The sequence below is a fragment of the Loxodonta africana genome, chromosome 25 (assembly GCF_030014295.1).
Source record: "Loxodonta africana isolate mLoxAfr1 chromosome 25, mLoxAfr1.hap2, whole genome shotgun sequence".
Lineage (NCBI taxonomy): Eukaryota > Metazoa > Chordata > Mammalia > Proboscidea > Elephantidae > Loxodonta > Loxodonta africana.
Window position 1 is genome coordinate 52,852,509 of NC_087366.1, and position 24,254 is coordinate 52,876,762.

At 50.1% G+C, this 24,254-nt stretch overlaps 1 protein-coding gene across 1 annotated transcript in view; it reads left to right on the plus strand.

Annotated features, from left to right (window-relative positions):
• Positions 1-24,254, plus strand: part of SUSD4 (sushi domain containing 4) — a 165,291-nt gene that overhangs the window by 137,569 nt on the left and 3,468 nt on the right. Inside the window, exons 6-8 of the mRNA XM_064276853.1 lie at positions 16,360-16,551; positions 17,930-18,074; positions 22,776-23,158. Of these exons, the coding sequence (XP_064132923.1) occupies positions 16,360-16,551; positions 17,930-18,074; positions 22,776-23,158 (720 nt within the window). The remainder of the gene's footprint in view (positions 1-16,359; positions 16,552-17,929; positions 18,075-22,775; positions 23,159-24,254) is intronic.

The following is a 24,254-nucleotide window of genomic DNA, read 5'->3' on the forward strand; positions in this document are numbered from 1 at the left end:
ACTCCCGGGGACCGAGATGGGAGTGTAATCAGATGGTTTCAGATACAATTACGGAGAAGCCAGCAGTGTGACCAGAGAAGAACCAACTAGTGCCCAGGGGTCCTTTTAGGTCTGTGTTCTTCTGTAAAAGGAGGAAAAATAAGAAACCGAAAAACCCTATTTGGCCAAATATGAAATAACTTGAAAGGTTCCAACTGGGATCAAAACTCAAAGCCTGTTTGGCTGTGGAGGGATCCTAGCTCCCAAGCTGCGTTTGCAGTTTACTTTGTTCCCAAGTCAAAACGCGTTCAGGTATAAGAGGCACCTGGTCTGAGAGGCGCCTGATGTAATTACTACCCCCAGGAGCCCTGCCTTCACTCAGAAGCGGCTCAGGACTTCAAAGTGAGTCCAATGTAGGGAACCAGAAAGACAGCCGAGAAATCTGGGCCTCACTAGATCAGAGACCCTGCTTGCCTCAGGAGGGTGGAGGGAGGCTCAAGGCTACCACACTCCAGGGGTGCCTGTGGGACCCACCCTATGCCCAGGGGCCCTGGGGAGATGCAGATTGATGCTGCCTTTCCTGTTTTCAAATGGAGCATTTAAAGCACAGAAAGGAGTCCTGGCTTCCCAAGAAACGTGCTGTACCTTACTGTCCACCACGCAGTCAAGTGTTGCTGTATCACTTCCAAAAACTCCCCAGGCCCTGGCGCTTATGCCCCCCCCCCCACCGCCGCCACCGCCTAAGCAAGGGGGAGTCGGGGACGCTCACCTTCTGAAGTTCCCATCCACACCTGGTGATCCATGATAAGAAAGCAATGAATTGGAGCTCTTCGTTAACTGGGACGTACTGTGCCTTGGATTTTAAGTGGAACAAGGGAAATGACAGAATAGTCATGTCAGGGATTTAATGATGCTGATTTTGGATCATTGGTCATAGAACATAGAGCTCAGAAAGCCTTAGACATCACTGACTTACCTCTCCACCCCACCCCACTGCTCCCCAGCACCTCCTCTGGGGAGAGAGGCTGGCAGTGCCGGAGATGGGTGGGCCTGTCCGAGGCCTCCCCGCCTGGAGTGCCAGCAAGCTCCTGCCTCCAGCCCTGGGCTTTGGTACCACTTACAGGTCAGGGCGTCTGTTTCCTCAGGTGGGAAGGGGAGAGATTGGGCTCTTGAGATTCCTCCTGGCAGTCACATTCTTAGACGTGGCTCTTCACCAGAACACCCGGGACACACCTGGGCGGCAGGTGGTGAAATGAAGGGCTGGGGGGCTGGGAGAGTTTCCCCTGGATGACTGCTGATGGAGTTTTGTGACGGACTCACATTCGCACAGTCAACCCATGAGCTTCCACCAGGAGGGGAGAGGCAGGGAAAGGAAGAAGACTGGGCAGTGTTTCATTCAGTTATGTGTGGGGTCATCATGAGTCATGGGCAGCTAACAGAATACCTGGGGTCCATAGGTGTTGCGAACAGTTAACATGCTCTGCTGCTAATCAAAAAGTTGGAGGTTGAGTCTACCCAGAGGCTCCTTGGAGCCTGATAATCTACTTCTAAAAAATCAATCATTGAAAATCCTGTTGAGCACAGTTCTACTCTGACACACATGGGGTCACCATGAGTCAGAGCCGAGTCCACAGCAGCTGGTTAGGGAACTGGCCCAGTGGTGTCTGGACTACGGCCCTCAAGCCCTGAGGCCCAGGGAGCTGTCCAGGAAGCAGGAGGCCCCAAGCTAGCTTTGTTCCAGGCCACCTCTTGAATGACTCATTTTACATATTGTGTTCCTTCTAAAGACTTGGAAACCCTGGTGGCATAGTGGTTAAGAGTTGTGGCTGCTAACCAAAAGGTTGGAAGTTCAAAGCCACCAGGTGCTCCTTAGAAACCATATGGGGCAGTTCTCCTCTGTCCTATAGGGTCACTATGAGTCAGAATCAACTCGATGGGAACAGGCTTTCTAAAGACTTATTTGAAGCAAGAGTTTGCCAATATGAAGTTTGAAAACCACTCATCTTAGTTCTGCCCCCTTAGGAACTTAAGACCAGAGAAATAGTCTCACAAACACTCCTTGTCCCCAGACTCCCTGCCTTCAAGTGTGTAAGTACATGACTAATTTGGAACCCTAATTACAAACCCAGCTTACATCGGTTAAAGCCGTATGGGATTTTTAGATCTTAGTCTTGAAAAGAACCTGACGTTCGCTTTGAAGATGGATGTGTGTTCTCTGGGCTTGGGAAGGAGGACATCTGAGCCTGCCCCAGCCAGCATGCCTCTTCTCACGTATTAACTACATTGGCTGGCAAGGCCGGTCTGGAAAAACATGGAGGTCGCCCTGCGAAGATGTGCTCTGCCATATTGGCCTGGAGGCTACTGCTTAACATCCCCTTCTGCTCCTTTGTTCCCTGGCAGTGAAAATCCTTGTACCCGGCAGTGTCTGCATTACAGCCACCTCATCTGTGACCCTGGCTGGGGTTTCTTATTGGTGGGAAATGCAAAATAGCAAGCAATCCTGTTAATTTTTTGTTCACAAGCAATAGTAAATTATTCTCATAACATTTCCATGTAATGTTCATACATTACAGCAGAGTGATTACAAGAAAATAGCTGCTTGCGTGGCAAACCAGCATTTCTCAGGGATCGCTGTGCTTAATATTCTTGTTAGGTTTTTTTTTAACAATAGGTAATTGCCACTGCAGCGTCTTCTGCCTCTTGGTAACACACCTCTCTTGTACTCAAGAGAAGATTGTGCCCATAGCATCAAGAAGCTTCATTATTTTTTTTTCCCTATATTGAATCCTGAAACACTGATCTTTCTGTCCTAAGAAAACCAAGGGACTTTGCTGTTATTTTTCAGGTAAAACCGAGTTCTACATTGCTCTGCTGTTACTTAAGAGGTTCTTTTGCTTGTGAATTTATGACGCCTGGCCTGATAGATGATCCTGAACGCCCCTTCATCCTCTCTCTCCAGTTCCACTGTTTACAAGTCTCAGCAACTTGCCTGGGCTTTAGCCTCTTTGGAAATATGGCCATCAACCCCCCCATCTGTCCTGGACTCCTCGAATTATCTTCTTCTTCTTTTTCTAACCTCATTTGAATGCAGACTTAGGATGAGGTCAAAGGAAGGAGAGAAGATGATTCTTCTCCCCACCAAGGGGAACAAAGCTGGCACAAGTCTGGACCAGCGTCTTCCACCAAATCAAGAAATGGAGGGAACACCAAAGGAGGACGGGAACGACCCCCTCCTCCCACCACACACCCACATTCAGAGATGAGATCCCACCAGATTCGAGCCCAGCCCTGATGCCCTGCTCGAACCTAGGCAGATAGCCCTTGCCAGGGCCCTGTATTAATGTGGGGGGCACACCGCATCAATTGCCACTGAGTCGACTCTGACTCATGAAGACCCCATGTGTATCAGAGTAGAGCTGTGCTCTGTAGGGTTTTCAGTGGCTGGTTTTTCAGAAGTAGATCCCCAGGCCTCTCTTCCAGGCCTTTCGGTTAGCAGCCAAGCTTGTTAACCGTTTGCACTGAGGCACGGTGGGTATGAACCCAGGGCCCCGTGGCTCATGTCTTCATGGAAATGTCTCTTGTGTACAAGACCCAGAGGTGGGGTGGAATCATCAGTCAGTGAGTAAATCTAAGGGTTTGAAATCCCCTCATGTGTGCGGGTCTCGAGAAGTCAGAGGGTGTCAGTAGGAATGCGGTGAGTTCTCTGCATTGAGACCCGTGTGTACACAAAAATGATACACACATCTTCTCCCTGGGCTTGCCATTGTGAATGAGTTCGAATTCCACATCCTCCTCGTTATTTTATCCTGCTGAAGGCCAGGGTGGATTTGTTTGGGGCAGAGGATTAGGAACATGTCCCTTTCTTTTACTGGGTTCGTGGTTGTCACCAAAATGTATTCCCAGTTTGCCCCAAAGTCTCATCATAGTTAGAAATTCAGAGGCATGCAAGCTGAGCTCTTCATTTTGTGACGTTTTAATGTCAGGTCACTGGAAAGAATGCAGAGCTGAGCACCAGCAGAGCTGTGACCAGTGGCTTGGAGCCACTCACTGGTGCCAGAGGGTGACTTCATTAGGCTTAGAAAATAGATGACCGGGACAAATGGGAAATTCTTGGTATTTGTCCTCAAATGCTAGATTGTCTTCTTCGTCCCTGCTCCAGGCAGAATTTATCTCCTTCCTTCCTGTCTGGGAAGTTAGGTGACTTGTATTTCATGGTCATAAAACCTCTCACAATCAGGTGCAGCACAGAAGGTAATAAATTCCCCCAGTCACTCTGAGGCTCTTTTTCAGGCTGGGAATCGCTCAGCAGTATTTGGCAGGGTGGTTTTGGGGTCATTCCTCCCACCTTCTCCTTCTTCTGTCTCCTCTCCAGCTCCCGCTCCTATCTCCACTTTTCTTTATAAGTGACTGCCAGAATTTCCTGCCTTTTTTCCCAAAGTAATTAGACATTTGGGATGATCAGTGCCCTTATTAGCTGCCATCAAGTTGCCCCTGACTCATGGTGACCCCACGCCCAACAGAACGAAATGCTGCCTAGTCCTGCGCCATCCCCATGATCGATGGCGGATCGGACCATTGTGATCCATAGGGTTTTCATTGGCAGATTTTTGGAAGTAGATAGCCAGGCCTTTCTTCCTAGTCCGTCTTAGTCTGGAGGCTCCGCTGAAACCTGTTCAGTATCATAGCAACACGCACACCTCCACTGACAGAATGGTAGTAGCTATGTATGCGGTGCATTGACTGGGAATCGAACGAGGGTCTCCTGCGTGGAAAACAAGAGGTCTATCACTGAACCACTGCTGTCCAACTTCTGGGGTGATAGACAGGTAAAACATTTATACCTTTCCATGTCTGTCTTTCTGTTTCATATTGTTCATTTTTTCATAGACTCTGGAACCACAATGTCTGTGTTTATAATGATCTCTTTCTGTACAGAGGACGGTTTTGTTTTTGTTTTTGCAAAGACATAATGCCTGACTCTAAACCGTGCCCAGATTTCTCTCTAAAGTTAGAGAGCTTAAAGAAGACAGTGTTTCATTTGATAAACCCGTCTCTTTTACAGTAACTGTGGTTTCTAAAAAAAAATCTAGCACTCTGCTTATATTCTGGCCAGTTTGTTCTTTAATGGATGAGAACCTAACACATTTTCTAACTCCATCTCTTCCACCGATGAGAAGATATTTAATAGGACAAGGCATTGAGAGGGTGGGAAAATAGCTGGCGTTAAAAAAGGAAGCCAATTACATTAGAATTCAGAATTTTAAAACTAGTCCTTAGCCGAGCCTATCACAAGCAAACAACTGTGTCTACGTCAGTCTGTCCTTTCATACCATAAATATCTTATCCTTGAAGAAATGTTCTTGAATTGGGAAGAGAAGTAAATTTGTAGGAAGCTGTGATGCCAAGAATTCTGCAGACGACATGGCTAAAATTAGGGGAACCTTTCTCTGCCATAGTACTCGACACGTTCATTGTCACTGTGGGTGACTCTCTACTCACCAAAGCATAAGGATCCCCAACCTGGTGTCTGCTGGCACTGCGCGAAGAGAAGAATGGGTGATATTCCCGCAAGAGCTCCTTGGGGTTCAAGGCCCGGGGTTGTCTTTCTGTGTCCGTTTACTCCACTCCAGTGCAACACATCTCGTGAGTTAGACCACTTTACTGTACACAACTGGTTTTTACTTCTGTTTGAGGAAATCTCGGTGTCTAGATACAGTGGCGTCACTAGGGTTGGTGTCACCAAGTGCAGTAACTCCGAGGTGTCACCCTCCCGCCCCGTGAACCTCCTCCCGTACCAGGATATACAGAATCCTTGGTAGTGTGTTTTTGTACTAATGTTACTTGTGAGTCGTAATTCCAATATATCACTCCTTCTTTTCCTTTAATTACTACTTCATTCTCAAAAAACTTACTGATGTTGGTTCACAAATACTAATTACCGTGATATTGTAGCTAAAACACCAGAAAATTTGACAAAAGCAGCAACTGTAGTAACTTTGGCAGCACCGAAAACAACAACGCTTTCTTACAGTGCGTGCAGATGAAACCACGTGACTCGAAGTGTGATTGTAACTGGGTAATAATGATAGCTCTGACTGGAGCACGTTAGGAAAGTTCAGAAAGTAAATTAGCATAGAGTTCTAGCTTTGTATGTATATTGATAGGATACACCACGTAAGCTGGGCTCACGAAAAATGTTTTTGTTGTTATAAGTAACTAAAAAAAAAAAACTCCAGTGCCATCGAGTCGATTCCGACTCATAGCAACCCTATAGGACGGAGTAGAACTGCCCCATAGAGTTTCCAAGGAGCGCCTGGCGGATACTAACTGCCGACCCTTTGGTTAGCAGCCGTAGCACTTAACCACAAGTAACTACAGGGATATTTTTATAAAAAATAATAAATTTCTGCTGAAACACTGCACAGAAATTTTATAGACAGTCATTTTGCTATCACCCCGTCTGACAGTGTTAACCCAATGTAGTCCGCACCCCCTGCGCCTCCCTGGTGACGCCACTGTCTAGATATTTCAGAGAGGCATTTTGACATTAGCCAGGGAGCTTGGCCAAGTTTGAAGCCAGAATCTCCTCTGTCTTACCCCTCTCCAGCTGGCTGCTTTCCCATGGGCTGGGCCTCCACCTCGCTGACCAAGGCTGGGCTCCTGCTCTTCCTGCCTTGGCTTGGGAAGAAGCCAACTCCTCTTCTGTCTGCGCTCTACCTCTTGCTTCCAGATTGAAGAGCTGTCTCCAAAGCTTCCGTAACCCCAGTCAGCCAGCATCCCTTGGTCTCTGCCCGCAGCTCTTTGCTGGGCTTGCCTCTCCTTGGCGCAGTACATGACATCCTGCTCATGCCCACTGAGCCAAATGGGAACACTCCTTCCCTGTCTGTCAGACTGCCCCAGATGGCCTTTCCTTTGTCTGTAAAGGCCCCTGGGCTTTTCCAAACTCTAACCCCACTGTATAGAATATGCATCTTAGTAGATAAAGAAATCCTCATTGCTGTGACATCAGCCCCCTGAGTGACCCTACAACCCCTTCCCCTCATGCGCTTAAAACCCCACGGCAGGGCTTGGTGAAAGAGCACAGCTTTGGAGTCAGCATCACTTAGGATGAAATCCCAGCTCTGCTGTTTATTTCCCAGGTGACCTTGGAAAAATAACTTCATCTTCTGGGCCTCAATTCCCTTGCCTGTATAAATGAGGCAATAACAACACCCACTCTTCAGAATTGGTAGCAGATTAAATGAAATATTGTATGTATGCTGCACACACTCTAGGTGCTTGGTAAATGTTGCAGTTACTGCTTGCATTTTATTTCATTGGCTCATAATAGAGCTAATAATGATAACTGTCTTAGACTGATCACTAGAAAAGGACATCATATTTGGTAATGCAGAGGGCCAAGGAAAACGAGGAAACGCTCAATGAGATGGATCAACAGAATAGCCACAAAAATGGACTCAAACATACCAATGATCATGAAGACGCTGCAGGGCTGGGTAACATTTCATCCTGTTAGGCTTGAGGCCGCTGTGCGTGAGAGCCAACTGACGGCCACTAACAACAACAGCGACTGTTTGTTGAATGTCGACTTTGGGGCCAGGTGCTGTGTTTGCTGGTTTACAGATATTTCTAATTTTTATAAGCCCACTGCTATGTGTTATTATTCTTGTTTTACAGATGATAGAAATTAAAGCCCAGAAAGAGGTTAAGTAAAAGGCCCGAGATTAGAGAGCTAGTAAGTGTTTGGGTCAGGATTTGAACCCAGGAAAGTGTACTTGGCGCTACGTGAAGCTGCTCCTGTGATCGTGCGTTTATCCACGGATTTTTTCTTCTGGGTCTTTCCTCTCTTGCTCACATTCTCACTCTCATGCTTCCTCCTTCTCTGTTCTCTTTCCTCTTTCTTCTTCTCCTTTCACTGTGCGTAACTTCTAAACCAAGGGTTCTCAAAGTTGCCCAAGTGCCAGAAAAGCATGGTACTTGCCATGGAATAGCACGCTTCCTTGCAAAACAATAATGCTGAAAAAGATTATACTGTAGAAAACAGAAACCATTTTACTACCAGAAAACATAGATGCTTATTTTCTGTGTATGCTATAGGACCATGCCTGCAAGCATGCATGCCTGCACGCACACACACACACACACTCACACACAGCTAGTAACAAAGCATGACCAGTTGCTTCCCACTGTTATTAACAGGATTAACTCCGCCTTCCACGCGGGAGACCCAGGTTCGATTCTCAGCCAGTGCACCTCATGCGCAACCACCACCTGTCTGTCGGTGGAGGCTTGCATGTTGCTGTGATGCTGAGCAGGTTTCAGCGGAGGCTCCAGATTAAGACAGACCAAGAAGAAAGGCCTGGCAATCTGTTCCAGAAAATCAGCCAGTGAAAACCCTGTGGATCACGATGGTTTGGTCCATACCTGATCGCACGAACATGGGGATGGCACAGGACCAGAAAGCATTTTTTCCATTGTGCATGGGGTTGCCCTGAGTTGGGGACTGACTTGACAGCAGCCAACAACAACATTATTAACTGACTACTCAATTATTTATTCCTTCATCTGCTAGGACTTGCTAATAGATGAGAATGAGAAGACACCAAAAAAAAAAAAAATTATGCAAGAAAAATTAGAGGTTCAGAAAATTTGGTACATTAAATTTATTAGTGTGACACCTTGTTCTAGTTTGTGAAGGAATAGTCTGAGAATCACCAGGATACACTGGCAACAGCCAACTCTGGTGTCATCTCTGACAGTGGAAGAGTCTGCTGGCTCCAGAGGGAGACAGAACACACTACTCTAAATGCTTAACTACGGGGCTTCCTGTGTGGTCTCACGGGACCAACCAAACCCACTGCCGTCGAGATGACTCCGACTCATAGCGACCCTATAGAAAAAAAAACAGAGTAGAACTGCCCCGTAGTGTTTCCAAGGCTGTAGATCTTTATGGAAGTAGACTGCCACATCTTTCTCCTGGAGTGGCTGGTGGGTTCAAATTGCCAACCTTTTGGTTAGCAGCAGAGCACTTAGCTGCTGCATCACCAGGGCTTCTCCGTATGGGACACACATACCTTTTATTTTTGTGCCTTTTTGAAAAATTAACATGCCCTGATTTCCATCAGGAATTTCAGCTGTAGGGATGATGTTTTGGGAAAGATTTCACTGACACTAGAGTGCTTTGAAGGCTGTGCTCGAGGTAGCCATGGGTGCACCTTCCTCGGCACCAGAAACACGTACCGGCGTTTGATTTCGGCACAGCCCATCCTTGCTGCAGAAGGCTGTCGGCAGAAATCACGGTTGTCCACCTGCTTCCTCACCTGCCTGCTCCTCTGTGGCTTCACGGCGACATCTGCAGAGCCAGGCTGGCTCCAGGGTTCTTACACGAAGCCCTATTTTTTTACACTCAGGGGTTGCAGTTGTCATCCGATGCTTTCTGCCCTTCTGCAGGGATGCCCTAATGTGGCGGCTCTGGGACGGGTGGCTCATCACAGCCCTCCCTCTGGGCCATCTGGTAATATTGATCTCACACTTAATCTGTCAGCACATCTCTGAGCAAGGCAATGCAAGGCTCCATCAGCCCAGGAAACGAGGGGACGTCCCAGCCTCATCATTTGCTTCCTTTGGCAGACGCGTTTATCGGCCTTCCATGCTGTTACAACAAAAGTGGAAAATGTAATGTGTTGTATAATGTTTATTGATTTTTCCCGAGCTAAAGCAAAGTTTCAGATGTAGCCTTGGAGACAGCTCTGACTTCAGCACGGAGGGTTCCTCCCACATTCCTGGGACAGTGGGTGCAGTGGCAGGGGGGATTACTAGAAGCCAGCAGAGCTCCTGAGGGCAGAGATATGGGTGATTCTGTGCACGTGGGAGCAGGACAGTCCTGCACTCCTGGTTCCTATCAGAGCAGCGCGCTGGGTGTCTGAGACCGTGCTGTTGCATTCAGTACACAGAATCACTGGCTTCCCCCCCGTCCCCGTTCTTCAAGGCCAGCTGGGACCGAGGTTCTGCATTGCCAGCTTTGTGTCCTCACACCCCCGAGCCCAGTGACAGAGCTTTCTCAGGGTCTGGGGCAGCTCTTCTCAAGCTGTAACTGCACATGAATCACCTGGGAATCTGGCTGCAGTCACCTGTTGGATTCCCTTGGTCTGGGCGTGGCCTGAGGTTTTGCATTTCCAATAAGCTCTCAGCTGATCCCGAAGTTGATGGGACAGCACTGGGATAACTAGGATCTGGTGGAAGTGCAGGGTCCCTGGGTGGCCCAGATGGTTAAGCAAAAGATGGGCAGTGTGTATCCACCAGAAGTTCCTTGGAAGAATGGCCTGGGGCCTGGCAATCTGCGTCCTAAAGATCACAGCCAGTAAAAACGCTGTGGAGCACAGTTCTACTCTGGGGCACTTGGGGTCACCATGAGTCAGAATTGACGCAAAGGTAACAGGTTTGGTTCGGGGTTTTTTTTTTTTTGGTGGACGTGAAGACCCAGACCAAGTACCTTGACAATTCAGTTCCATCCAGAGCTTTAGAGCAGTTCAGATTTGCATTTCTAAAAAAGTTCCCAGGTGATGCTAATGCTGCTGGTTAGGGACCAGTTCTGAGGAACACTAGGAGAGCAGAGGGTCTCAAAATTTATTGTATATAAGAATCACCTGGGATCTTGTTAAACTGTAGACCCTGATTCAGTATATCTGTGGTGGAAATGCAAATTCTCAGCAGGGGTTCGAACTGGAAGGAATGCTTTCTTAGCCCTGATTCTAACACTGACTGTTGAAAGTCATTCATCCCCTGTAGTTGCAGAACAGAGGGAGTTTCATTGTTCCCACTCTCTTACAACTACCTCAGGCAGTGCTTCTCAACTCTGACTATCGGTTAGAATCACCTGGGGAGCTTTTAAGACCTGTGATGCCCAGGGTCATCCCAGACCAATTAGACAAAGCGCCCCAGGTGGGTTTACTGTTCAGCCAGCGTTGAGGAGCCACTGGCTCAAGGCATTAAGATGCTCCCCAAATGCAGTGTTAATCTGGCAGAGAGGGTGAGTGCTGGTCACAACGGCGGCAAGCACCTGGAGAGTGCTTGGCTGTTTTATAAGGCAGTCTCCCCTCAGTTATTTATTCCTCACCAGGGACGGATTAGTCAATAAGCAAGGCTGCACGGGCTTACTGTGCTTACTTACGAATCTGTAGTGCACAGTTTCGCCTGTTTTTCACCACGTCAAGGATGGGATGGAAACTGCAATTTGTGCAGTACAGATTTGTAAGTAAGCACAAGCCCATGTGTACCTTGCTTACTGGTTAATCCACCTGTTTGTGCCAACTGTATGAAGTCCCTGGGTGACGCAAATAGTTAACCCATTCAGCTGCTGAACAAAAGGTTGGAGGTTCTGTTTCACCCAGAGGTGCCTTGGAAGAAAGGCCTGGCAGTCTAAATGGGCACACCAGCCCGGGGCAAGGATGAGAAGACAGGAAAGCTGGCAACGGGGAACCCAAGGCTGAGAAGGGAGGGTGTTGACATGCCGTGGGGTTGGCAACCAGTGTCACAAAACAGTATACGTATGAATTGTTTAATGAAAAACTAGGTTGCTCTGTAAACCTTCATCTAAAGTACAACTTAAAAAATTAAAAATAAAATACAAAATTATTCCCTCAAAAAAAAAAATCCAATGGTCACTCTTCTGTCCCATCTTTCTCAGCTTGAGAGGAACCACACCTTCCTCCTCAAAACATTCTCCTCTCTCGACTTCCGTGACACACTATGCCTCCTATGCCAGTCTCTTTTCCCCCTATACTCTCTCAGGATTTGGGCTGGGACCCCCTTCTCTTTTCTCTTGACCCTGTCTCCTTAGATGAGCCCAATCCAGTCCCAAGGCTTTAAATATAACCTCTGTGCTCATGAGGTGTGTTGGCCAGGAATCAAACCTGGCTCTCCCACACGGAAGGTGAGAATTCTACCACTGAACCTCCGCTGCCCTCAGAGTTTATGAATTTGTACAAGTATAACACATGCCATGTGTACAGAGCCCAGCGATTCCGAGTTCCCTGACTGGATGATCGGGGTGGCTTAGTGAAGGAGCTGGTGTTTGTGCTGGAATGAAATCTGAAATCACCAGAGGGGGTGAGGAGAGGCCCTGCTGGAGCAGAGAGAGGAGGCCGGATTGGTAGGCAGGCTTCCTCGGGGAAATTACAGTCCGAGCACAGCTTTGACTCCTATGTCTGCTCCAGCTCAAGCCATTCGTAGCCAACAAGGCAGACTGGGGTTCCCAGTGCCCTGCACCCCATCTTCCTGTCCCCTCACCCCCACAACTTAGCCCACCCCTGTCAAATTCCAAGAGAGACTGCGTGTGATGGAAACACGTACGCTGTAACCATTTGCATAGGTGTAGATCTTCCAGCTTATCTGAAAGGCACCGTCGCCCTCCATCATAAGACAAGGAGCAAAGTGAGGCGCTGGAGGGAGGGTGATCACTGCTGTCTCTGGCCGCGTCTCCGCACAGCCTTGCTACATTGCCAGGAACCACCGAATGCCCAGACTTCAAGCCTCACAAAACTAATAACTGTGGTTAGTAATTTAGAAAATTGTGAGAAACAAACAAAAAAGAGTAGAGTTGCAGTGCCACGCCGTTTCCGCGTGTCCACCTGTCTGTACAGATCTGCCTGCCCCTCGGGGGAGACGGGCGGCAGAACTATGTTTGGCCCCAATTGTTAGAGGCTGTCTTGGCAGGTGGAAAGTCCCCTGAGCCTGAGGTGTTCCTGCACTGTCGTTTTTAAATAAGCTTCCCCAATTTTATAATTAGCTATACTTTTGTTGTTTACTTCCAAGTTAAATGAAACACTCCCCACCCTCTGCCCCGATGGTGAAACGGGGGTTCGCCTGGCAGCAAAGCTAACGGTCTGCCAGGTGCAATCATTAGAAGCTCTGCAAAGTATGAAGATAAATGTTTCCACTTGGGGGGAAAATGCATCTCCATTACAAGCCGATGATGACAGCCTCGGCATTAAAGCCTCTGCCGTGGATGGTTTTTATCTGGCCTCTGAGAAAACGTGGCCCCAGCGCGGTCCAGGCATCCCGATTTCATAAAGAGACTTCCAGCTCCCCGGCACAGAAGGGGCATCATGGGAACTCAGCCGCTTTGGCACCAATAATACTATGTTGTTGTTAATTGGTGTTGAGTCAGCTGTGACTCATGGCAACCCCGTGTACAACACAACGAAACGTTGCCCTGTCCTGCATCATCCTCACATCGTTGGTGTGCTCGAGCCCACTGTTGCAGTCGGCCACTGTGTATTTTGAGGGCCTTCCAACCTAGGGGGCTCACCTTCCTGCAATATATTGGACAATATTCTTTGTGATACACAGGGTTTTCACTGACCAATTTTTAGAAGTACTTCACCAGGCTTTTCCTCCTAGTCCGTCTTAGCCTGGAAGCTCCCCTGAAACCTGTCCACCGTGGCTGACCCTGCTGGTGTTTGAAATACCAGTGGCAGAGTTCCCAGCATCACAGCAACATGTCACTCACCACAGTATGTCAAACTGACAAACGGATGGTGGAATAATAGTAATGGCTGTTAAGTGCCTGGTGTTTTGGTTAAGCTATTTACATACATCTTCTAACCCTTACGACAAACCTAAACCACAAAAACAAACCTGATGCCGTTCAGTCGATTCTCACTCATGGTCGACCCTATAGGACTGAGTAGAACTGCCCCATAGGATTGCCAAGGAGCAGCTGGTGGATTCGAATGTTTAACCACTGAGCCACCAGGGCCCTCCAACAGCCCTACAAAGAAAAAAAAAAAAAAAACTTGTTGCCGTTGAGTTGATTCCAACTCATAGTCGACCCTATAGGGCAGAGTAGAACTGCCCCATAGAGTTTCCAAGGAGCACCTGGTGGATTTGAACTCCCAGCCTTTTGGTCAGCAGACGTAATAACCACTACCTCACCAGGGTTTCCCCCAGCAACCCTAGGAGTTAGGAATTGTTTTCCCCCATCACGCAGATGAGGAAGGTAAGACCCAGAGAAGTGAAACACGCTGCCTGGCCCTGGAGCGCCTGGCACTGGAGCACCTCAGTATCGCAGCTGGGATTTGAACATAAAGGAAAGCCTGCAGCGCGGCCTTCGCACACCACATGGCGCTGGCTCCCTTTGCCTCCTTCAGGGATTGACCTATACACTACAGTCGTTTTTTAGCATACCATGGGGCCATTGGCCTCAGGGCTAATGCATTGATTTGAACAGTCCTTTATCCTTCAGGCCAAGTGAGAAAAAAACCTGCTGACAACAGATTCGCATACATTACTGGGCCCCTTCCAACCTCTCCTGTTGCTGTCTGAGCCTTGAAGCAGTCCTCCTGGCCATGTTCTAATCCTGCAGTGGCCCTGGGGGGCCTAACAAGAAAGTCCTACTGCCCCGTGGGCCTTGAACACAGGCACGGCCACCTCTTCCAGAGATGCTTCCAGGGGGCAGCGTTGGGCGTGGGGCGCTCATAGATAATATCCTCCACACCCCCCCGGGCAGCCAGAGGAGCCGGGTCAGCCTGGAGACCAGTGGGGTGGTGGTTGTCACAGTTAAGCACATAATTCAGGTTCTCACAGCAGAATCTAAATCTGCCTTCTGCCATTCTGCCTTCACTTTGGGGCAGGGGATGTCTTCGGCCAAGGGATACAGTTCCTGGAACCGCTTTGTCCTCCCGGCCTTGGGGAGGCAGTGGTTTCCTGTGGCTGCTCATCCCTGGGGCCCTCGTTGTCCTTGGTGGTGTCACCATTTTCCATCACATGCACAAGCAGTTACCTCGTTCCCTCTCTCTGAGTCCTCAGGCCCAGTCTGGTTGTCCCCCAATGGACCCGCTTACAGCTTGTCAGGCCCTGGGCTAAGCCCTTCCCAGCACTCCTCAGAACAACCCTCAAGACCCCTGCTTTACCAGTGAGGACATTGACGCTCAGAAAAGAAGTGGCTTGCTCAGGTCACTCGGCTGGTGGATAGAATTCCGTCTTGGGTCTGCCTAGGCATGCCTGAGCTCTTAGCCACCCCTCCAGGTGCTTCTGGAGAACTTGAACTCTGAGTTTCTGCTTCTTCATCTCTAAAAAAACCCAGCAGTATCTCTGTTGCAGGGCTTTTTGGAGGATTAGCGATAGTGTCTGTAAGGGCCTCGTTGCCTCCCGCCTTGGAGCGCCTCCATCAGCGCGGGCCTGCTGGGAGGGAGGCCCGTCTTGTTTCCTAGCCTCGGTGGGCACAGACCACTGACAGCAAGCTCTGCCAGCTTCTCTGTGGCCTTCTGGCGGCCTGTTTGGGGTCAGTGGATCTCCACAAGGACTCAGACATGTGCACGGATGAGCCCATTCAGGGCAATGCCATGGTCTGCAGTGGCTAGGGTGTTGAACTCCCCCAAGAAAGGAGCTCAAAAGTTAACTTCTTTTATTTTTGGTTGAGGTTCTTATTGGTTTCCACAAGTGTGAGTTTGAAGCCGGCCTTGGAAGAGCCCATGGTTTGATTATTTCTCGAAGAATGTTAAAGCACTAGAGCTGTGTATTTCTAAGTCCTTCTTCAGGAAAGAGGGCCCTTTGTGGCCTGGAGTGAATGTACCTAACACCACTGAGGCCATCTTTCTGCTCTTAGAGATGGAACCCTTCTTCCTCACAGCCCAGAGTGGGCCCTCAAGATAGGAAACTAAAAACATTTTTTCTTCCCCCAAAATCATAGGATATTAGTGTCAGAAAAACCCTACAACATCATCCAGGGTAAAATAAGCTTCCATTTTACAGAGGAGACAAGCGAGGCTCAATGAGCTTAGTGACTTGCTTAAGGTTACACAGTGGCTTGGTGGCAGAACCAAGCCTAGCACCCAAGACCCCTAACTATCCACCCATTGCCCACCCCTCCTACATCAGGTCAGAAGAATCGCTCCATGCTGGTCACTAGCCAAGCCCCAAATCACTTCCCAGTGATTTGAACAGTCCCAAATTACTACCGTAGTCACAGACACAGATTTGGGATAGCTGTTCCTTTTGGTAAAGATTTTGTCCATAAATATCTTCATTTTATTTACTAGGTTGGCTGGCACATAATAGCATACATTATTAGTAGAGTCACTTACTATAAATATCTATTAAAGAGGCATACTCTGCATTGTAAAACAAGCCTCTCTTCTATGATGTACTTTACAGCACCGAGTGAGAGCCACGCATGCTGGGAATAGTATAATAGGCTTCCGTTTGACTTCATAGGAAAATACAATAGAGCGGCCTGTCTCTAGTATGACTCAGTAGTCTGTGATGAATGGATCCGCACCTCTTTAAGGAGCGGTGACTGCTAGGCATGTCTGTATCTGGAGGGCTCCAGGCAGAATAAGCATGTGGTTCTCAAACATTTATTCTCCCCCACTGCCCAAGTTTGTCCGCTCCCTCCTATGGTGAGTCACGGAGATTTCGTCTGCCATCCTCGGCCTTGTGAGCGGTACAACCACGGCACGGTGGTGGAGTTCTACTGTGACCCTGGTTACAGCCTCACCAGTGACTACAAGTACATCACCTGCCAGTATGGAGAGTGGTTCCCTTCCTACCAAGTCTACTGCATCAAGACAGGTGAGCAAATCCAGAGGCCTCGCCTTGGGGGAAACGCCATCCTCCTTGGACAGGACGTCCAAGTTCAGACCGCACACCATGGTCTGCGCTCCAGCCCTCCCTGCCCCCACGCGGTGTTAGGAACAGGATCTCGAGAACGAGTCTTGTGGACATACGTGGCTGGTGTTGATCTCTGGGCTGGATGATGCTAGGCCCTGTTCAGCAGGCTGGAGTATTGGCCTGTCCATTCCCAGTGAAAACCCTGACCCTCTGAACAGAATACCTAGACTTCTACCAACCTCTGTCCATGCCGTTACCCACCAACCTTTTTCCCTCCACTTGCAAAAGGCATGCCTTACTTATGCAGGACACAGGCCCATGGATGTGACCAGAATTATGCACAATGCCCAGGACTCACGCTACACCCAACCCACCTTTCTTGTCTACTCAACGAAGCACTTCACAATACAAACGATATTATTGTGGGGGAAATCCTGCTCTCACTTATAAAAATGCAGGCATTTGCAAACTTTGGTGATTTACAGTTAATAGCAAATTACTCGCAAACCAGCCTCACAGCCTCGTCCCACTGGTTACTAGCCTGCCCTCACCGTCTGCTGCCTTCCCTGGTCCTGCCCGCTCTCTCCAGCATCTTCCAGGCTGTGGCCACAGCCACCTGCCCTGAGCTGTGGGGATGGCTACACACGTTCCCCTGCCCTGGACACAGCACATGGAGAAAAGCGTTTATTAGCTCAGGGTATCCCTAGGCGTAAAAATGGTAATATTAACAAATGAGGGGAGAGAGTGAAGGTTGTCTAAGAGTGAGGCTATGAGCGAGATGTGGGGAGAGGGAGGAGGCAGCCTCAATGGAAGAAGAAGTTCAAGAGACAGGGTGGCTTGTGCCAAGAGGGTCCACTCTTGCTTCCCTTACCTGGCAGAGGTAGGGAGGCAGGGGAGAGTAGCACAGAGCAGGCATGTCTACGTGACCTTCTGTCCCTCCCATGCTTCACCCCAACCACTGACATACCCCAGAACACTCATAAAGGTCTGTGGCCCAGCCTCTGTCCCCCCACCCTTGATCCATTTCAGAATAACCTTTCTGCAGGAGAGAGGGACCCCCATCATCCCCTTCCCCACTCCAGGCTCATACCAGGTCTGCAATGGGAACTTGCAGGCAGAGCCCACCCTGGGGACGGGTTTTAGCACAGTGTGGATCCGAACGTGATGTCACGTATGCCAGCTCACGCACATGGCACCTCTGCCAGCCCTGGGGTCGAGGCTGGGTGCTGGGGGCATCTCAGCTCGCCAGATCAACCCAGCAAACAAGCACATGGGGAGCCAGTGCGCTTCCCACCACGGTCTGCGAGCCTCACATGCAGCTTTGTTCTCTTTCTCACAGAGCAAACATGGCCCAGCACCCACGAGACCCTCCTGACCACGTGGAAGATCGTGGCATTCACAGCGACCAGTGTGCTGCTGGTGCTGCTGCTTGTCATCCTGGCCAGGATGTTCCAGACCAAGTTCAAGGCCCACTTTCCCCCCAGGTCAGTGCTGGGCCTTGATGCCCTACGTCTGATCCGGTCAGTCTCCTTGCAGCCACTTTGAGCAGCAAAGAGAGAAGGTGCAGATTTGATTAAAGGGGGGAATGGACTACTGGGTGGCACAGACAGTCAAGCACTTGGCTGCTAACCAAAAGGTTGGAGGTTTGAATCCACCCAGAGGCCCCTCAGAAGAAAGGCCTGGCAATCTGCTTCCAAAAAATCAGCCACTAAAAACCCTACGGAGCACAGTTCTGTTCTGACACACATAAAGTTGCCATGAGTTGGAATCGACTCAACTGGTAGCTTTAAGGGGGAGTAGGAGAGAGAACTGCAACCACTTTCCTGGGATGCTAAAGTGTCTGGGGGCCAAGCACCAATCTGGAGACAGACCTCACTTCTCGCCTTTCTCCCTCTCTGCTTCCGTCCATATCTCGTTCTTGGGGCAGGCGTTGTGGGGTATAGAGGGGAGCACAGAGTCAGGGCTGCGGGCTGGGCACCGCCCTGCCATGGGGCACCGTTCCCATCATCTCTCCTCGCCTGTGCCCTGCGGTTATGCTCCAACAAGCTGACAGCCCCCAGGGAGAACAAGACAGTTCACAAAAGCTCTCAGAATACCAGGTAGAGGTGTGGGCCATGGCAGAGGCTCAGAAATGACACACCGTGGGAGTTCTCTGGAAGGAAGGAAGGCTTTGGGATGGGGCACTGCGCATGCACCTTGAACTAGGATCTGAACGTGGGACATTCAGAGGGCTGCTCTCGAGCCTCCTGGCCGCACGGACTGTCTGTGGTTGGTGTCTTCACGGTCACCAGCACAAAGCAGGAGCTGCTGAACCCTCACACAGGCAGGTTTGGCCCCATCATGGAGAAGCCTGGGCCCTTCTCCCCCAGCTCTGACAGCAGCCGGGAACCCTGTGAACACAAAACCGTCACCCCACACCACTGCGGGCAGACACTGTTCCTGGAGGTGGAAACAAGTTAGAAAGCAAAGGAAGAGCTTTGTGAATATGAGGTTGGAAGACCAAAACTTCACAGAACACTGGCTGGGTGTCTCTGACACGAGCTGCCTTTTACAAACGAATAACAATTACTACCTTCACTGTCTTCCCTCCAGGAAGATCTAGTTGTGTCTCGTGCAGCTCCCAGAGGTTAGGAGTGAGGAAACGGGGTGGAGGTGCTGGAGACAGCCTGCACCCAGGGCTGGGTTACCCAACAAGCAAGGTAGGCACAGCCCGATTGTGCCCTCTCACCAGTCTGCAGCATACAATTTCACTGTCCCCTACCACATCAACGACGTGGGGAAACCCAGGAGAAATTGCTCACCGCGGATTAGCAAGTAAATACAATTAAGCCCGTGTGTACCTTGCTCAGTGCAAGCCAGTGCATACCATGCTGGCTGGTTAATCCGCCCCTGCTTCCGCCCACCCTCCCTCATAGCCTCCTGGTTCCCACAGCGGTCCCCCTTGCTTAGCGACTTTCCCTGCCTAGCAGCAGAGGCCCCCATCCTTGCAACCCAAAGACACCTCACTCTCCCACCCATGAAAACTTTGCTAGGAGTGGGGGCCACCTTTGCTCCTGACCAGGCCCGTGTCAGTGCTGCCCTGGGGCCTTGGCCGAGCCCTTGCTGAGGTGCCGGAAGCTCCATTCCTCTCAGGCCTGCCACCTACTTTCCCAGTCCGCAGCTTTATTATTTATTAAATCGAGAAACTGTGTTCCGTCACCGAGCAACGACAGTATCTAAAGACAGCTTAAGAATTGCAAAGAGAAGGCTAAACGGCACGGCTGTGATGTGTAGTGCATTGGAGTACTTTCAAGGAGCAGTGCTTAAGCGCTCGGCTGCTTACCAAAAGGTGCGCAGTTCAAACCCACCAGCCTCTCTGTGGGAGAAAGTGGTGACGGTCTGCTTCCGTAAAGATTTACAGCTTTGGAAACCCTGTGGGGCCATTCTACTCTGTCCTACAGGGCTGCCAGGAGTTGGAATTGACTCAATAGCGGTGGGTTTGGTATGGGGTTTTGGAGGCCTTTCAGGGGTCCATATGGCTATTTTTCTACATATGATTGGAAGAAAAGTTTCCAGAATATTGACTAAATATTAAGATGTTTTTTTAAATGTTCTCAAAACTCTTTCACTTGATTTTTACTCCTCGAGTATATTCCATCTTATATCAGTCTCTTTTTGTTTTGGAAAAGTTGGTCTCATGTATCCTCAACTGGTAACCTAAACGGCAGTTCGAATCGACCCAGCAGTACCATGGAAGAAAGGCCTGGCGACCTACTTCCATTAAGATTATAGCCAAGAAAACCCTATGGAGCAGTTTAACTCTGTAATACATGGGGTCGCCATGAGTCAGAATCAACTTGACAGCAGCTAACAATGACAACAACATCCAAATAGATAATAAGATTCTCAAGGACAAGCCAAGAATTTTTTTTTTCCCTCCAGGTCCCACGAGAGTAGACACTGGAGCTTGGTGAGTGGGTGTGTGGGAGCTGACATGATGGTTGGGATGTAATAGAGGAGAAGCCACCGGGTCGTGGGAAAGCCACGGCCTGGGCTTGTGAGGGTGAGAAATGCGGAGGAGAGCCGTCTGGCTGCCCTGGCCTGGACGCTTGGGGAATGGTGAAGAGGCGGGATGTCCTAAGTGAGAAAAGGGGGCTGACCTGAGATGATGGGGCGACCAGAGGAGGAAGGGACTCAGCTTAGCGTCTCGAGGATCCTTTCAGGATTGGCTATTGGTGGAGAGCTGAGGAAGTGAGAGAAGTCTGGTTCAGAAGGAGCTCAGCTGCAGAGATTCCCAGCCTCTTCTTCCCTCATGCCTCCTGCCTTCTGGGCTGCATGGGCTTTGGGGGTCTCCCCTCCCTCTCTTGGTAACCTCTAAGAATGGTGGGACAAGGAGCCCCCACCAGAACACAACAGAGAACTCCTGAGGGACCAGGAGAGCAGTGGGATGCAGACCCCATATTCTCATAAAAACACCAGACTTAATGGTCTGACTGAGACTAGAAGGACCCTGGAGGTCATGGTCCCTAGACCTTCTGTTAGCCCAAGACAGGAACCATTCCCAAAGCCAACTCTTCAGACAGGGATTGGACTGGACTACGGGATAGAAAATGATAATTGTGAGGAGTGAGCTTCTTGGATCAAGTAGATACATGAGACTATGTGGGCAGCTCCTGTCTGAAGGGGAGATGAGAAGGCAGAGGGGGACAGAAGCTGGCCAAATGGACAGGAAAATAGAGGGTGGAGGGAAGGAGTGTGCTGTCTCATTAGGGGGAGAGCAACTAGGAGTATATAGCAAGGTGTATATAAATTTTTGTATGAGAGACTGACTTGATTTGTAAACTTTCACTTAAAGCACAATAAAAATAATAATAATAAAAAAAGCCCCTAAGCCTTTGAAAGACATTTTCAAAAGTCAGTGGACTTGAGACTGTCCTTCAGGTGTTAGAGAGCGGCAAGGTCGATGCTTATCTCCACCTCAGATGTCGGAGCGCACATGTTGCGTTCCTCAAGCTCTGGAGCCACTTCCGCTGGTGCTCAGTGATTCAGAATCTGCCCCCAGGCTTTCTTCTCTTCCTGCGACTTTACCTTTTGGCGGCATCACTCAGCACCAGTCCCCTGCAGAGGAAATAAGAAACCAAGCCTAGTACTGCTTGTTAGCCACTCTGGGGTCCTTTAGGGGGGCTGGGAGCAGAGTGTGGCATTGGATGGAGCCTGGGCTTTGGCTTCAGACACACTTGGGCTCAAATCCAGCAGGTGACAAGATGCCAGGTGGTAAGGCCAGGAGGGTGCTGGTGCTCCACATAAAGGGACGCCTCCGGAGGGTAACAGACTGACTTCTCAGCCGCCCTCTGGGGTCCTTCTACCAGTCAGGCAGGCATTACCAGCTGCCGCCAAGTCGATTCTGCCTCATGGTGACCCTGTGTGTGTCAGAGTAGAACTGTGCTCCATAGGGTTTTCAATGGTTGGTTTTTCAGAAGTAGATCACCAGGCCTTTGTTTTGAGGCACCCCTGGGTGAACTCGAACCCCCAGCCTTTCCATCAGCAGCTGAGTGCATTTGCACCACCCAGGGACCAGCACAGGCTTAGCTTTAGATTGAAATGGTTGCTGAGTAGGGAGGTGGAGGCGGGCCCACATGACCTGAACGAGGCAGCCGAGGTCCCTCTGTCAGATGGCGTGGAGAGCTTTCCTTTGTTGTTGTTCTGTCTTGACTGGAAATTAAGAGACTTACGCTATAGGAGAAAACAACAAGGAAGCCAGCACGGGGGGGCGAGCCTTGTGGGCACTTAGAGACCACAGTAACCTCTACTTTCAACAGTCTGTCAGCCCTCCCTCGAGACATTGCAGACACTCGTTGGGGTGCTGTGTTGGAATGGGCCGCGTGGCCCCTTTGCCCACCTGTGTATGGCCATCAGGCCAAGCCCAGAGATTAGAGGGGGGAGGAGGGAAGAATGAGAAGGTAGCAGAGTCCAGGGGCAGCAGGGACGAGTTGCAGGGAGAGGAGCAGTCACAGCTCTGCTCCCTGGAGTGTGGCCACCACCTGCCAGAGGAGGGCCCTGAGGGGGGCTGGTGCTCCCCCACGCCCACATCCCTGCAGGCCTTCCCTGCCCGTTGTGTGCCCTGAGGACTCCAGCCGAGCTGGGGAGCACTAGCCTCTGTTCCTGGCAGGTGTCTGACATGTTGGGGCTGCTTTCCTCTGCCGTAGGGGACCTCCCAGGAGCTCCAGCAGCGACCCCGACTTCGTGGTGGTGGATGGCGTGCCTGTCATGCTCCCGACCTACGACGAGGCTGTGAGCGGCGGGCTGAGTGCCTTAGGCCCCGGGTACCTGGCCTCTATGGGCCAGGGCTGCCCCTTACCCGTGGACGACCAGAGCCCTCCAGCATACCCTGGCTCAGCAGACATGGACACGGCCCCAGGGGAGTCAGAAACCTGTGACAGCGCCTCGGGCTCCTCTGAGTTGCTGCAGAGTCTATATTCACCTCCTTTGGGCCAGGGTGGGGCCCAGCCCACTTCGGGCAACCCCGATATGATGGCAGGCACGGCGGGGGAGGTGGCATCCACCAGCCCAGGCATCGACATCGCAGATGGTGAGTGTGGACCCCAGGCCTGAGCCCTCTTGCAGACACTGCAGCGCCCAGCACAGTCCCTGCACCCAGCTCTGACAATGTGCAGCCCCTCCCACACCACCAGCACAGAGCCAAATCAATCTGCTCCCCTCACACTCAGCTTAAATTGCTTCTTTGTCTCGCTCCAAGTAGAGGCCATTGGCAGGGCAAATTACTATAAAGGGTGATCATCATCTCACAAGTAATGAGCCCATTAGCTGAAATTTCAGGAGACACCAAAGGGTGCCAAGCTACCCAGAGTAGAAAGGCCAGCGAGGCTGGCACCTTGTTTCTGTAGCTTCCATGTGATCCAGAGTGTTTCTCTCCTGCCTGCCTTAATTGGTCAGGACTTGTGCATGGGGAGCTTCGGGCCGGAAAAGCACACAGAGGCAAGGAGAGAAAGTCCAGATGCTGCACCGGGGCCCAGCCGTGGCCCCAGTCGCCCCGTCCCCTGAGGACGTCTGTGTGCATCTAAGTTATCTTTACCAGATGGGAAGTAAAAGGCGAATGTGCTCCTGTGGCAAGGAAAGGCAGACTGTAGCTTCCAGTGAAGTGGGAAAATACATTGGAGTAATTAGAGCTCTGTTTCCCGGGCGAGGGAAGCACCAGCCCCACTTTACAAATGGGGGCACTAACTCCTGGTTCTTCCCCGACCCCGTTTTCTGCAGCGCTGCTTCTCTGTTCTTGCGTTTTGTGACCTGTTGGTTTGTATGGCCATTAAGGCAGAAGGTTGAAACCTAAGACCTTGTTTTTTATGAACTGGGTAGATGACTGGTTTTCCAGTCCCACATGTTGTATGGGAGGATGGTTTATTTGATTATTAACAGATATGTGGAACTTAACGTTTTCTTCACGTCCTCATTAATTTCAGGAATTGTAGATATCTATCTTAGGTTCCTGGTGACGCAACTACTGTCCTAAAGGCTGGTGGTTCAAACCCACCCAGTGGCACCTTGGAAGAAGGGCCTGGCCATCCACTTCCGTAATGATTGCTGCAAAGCAGACTCCGTGCAGCCGTTCTACTCCGACACACATGGGGTCGCTGTGAGTCAGAGTCAACTTGACGGCAATGTGTTTG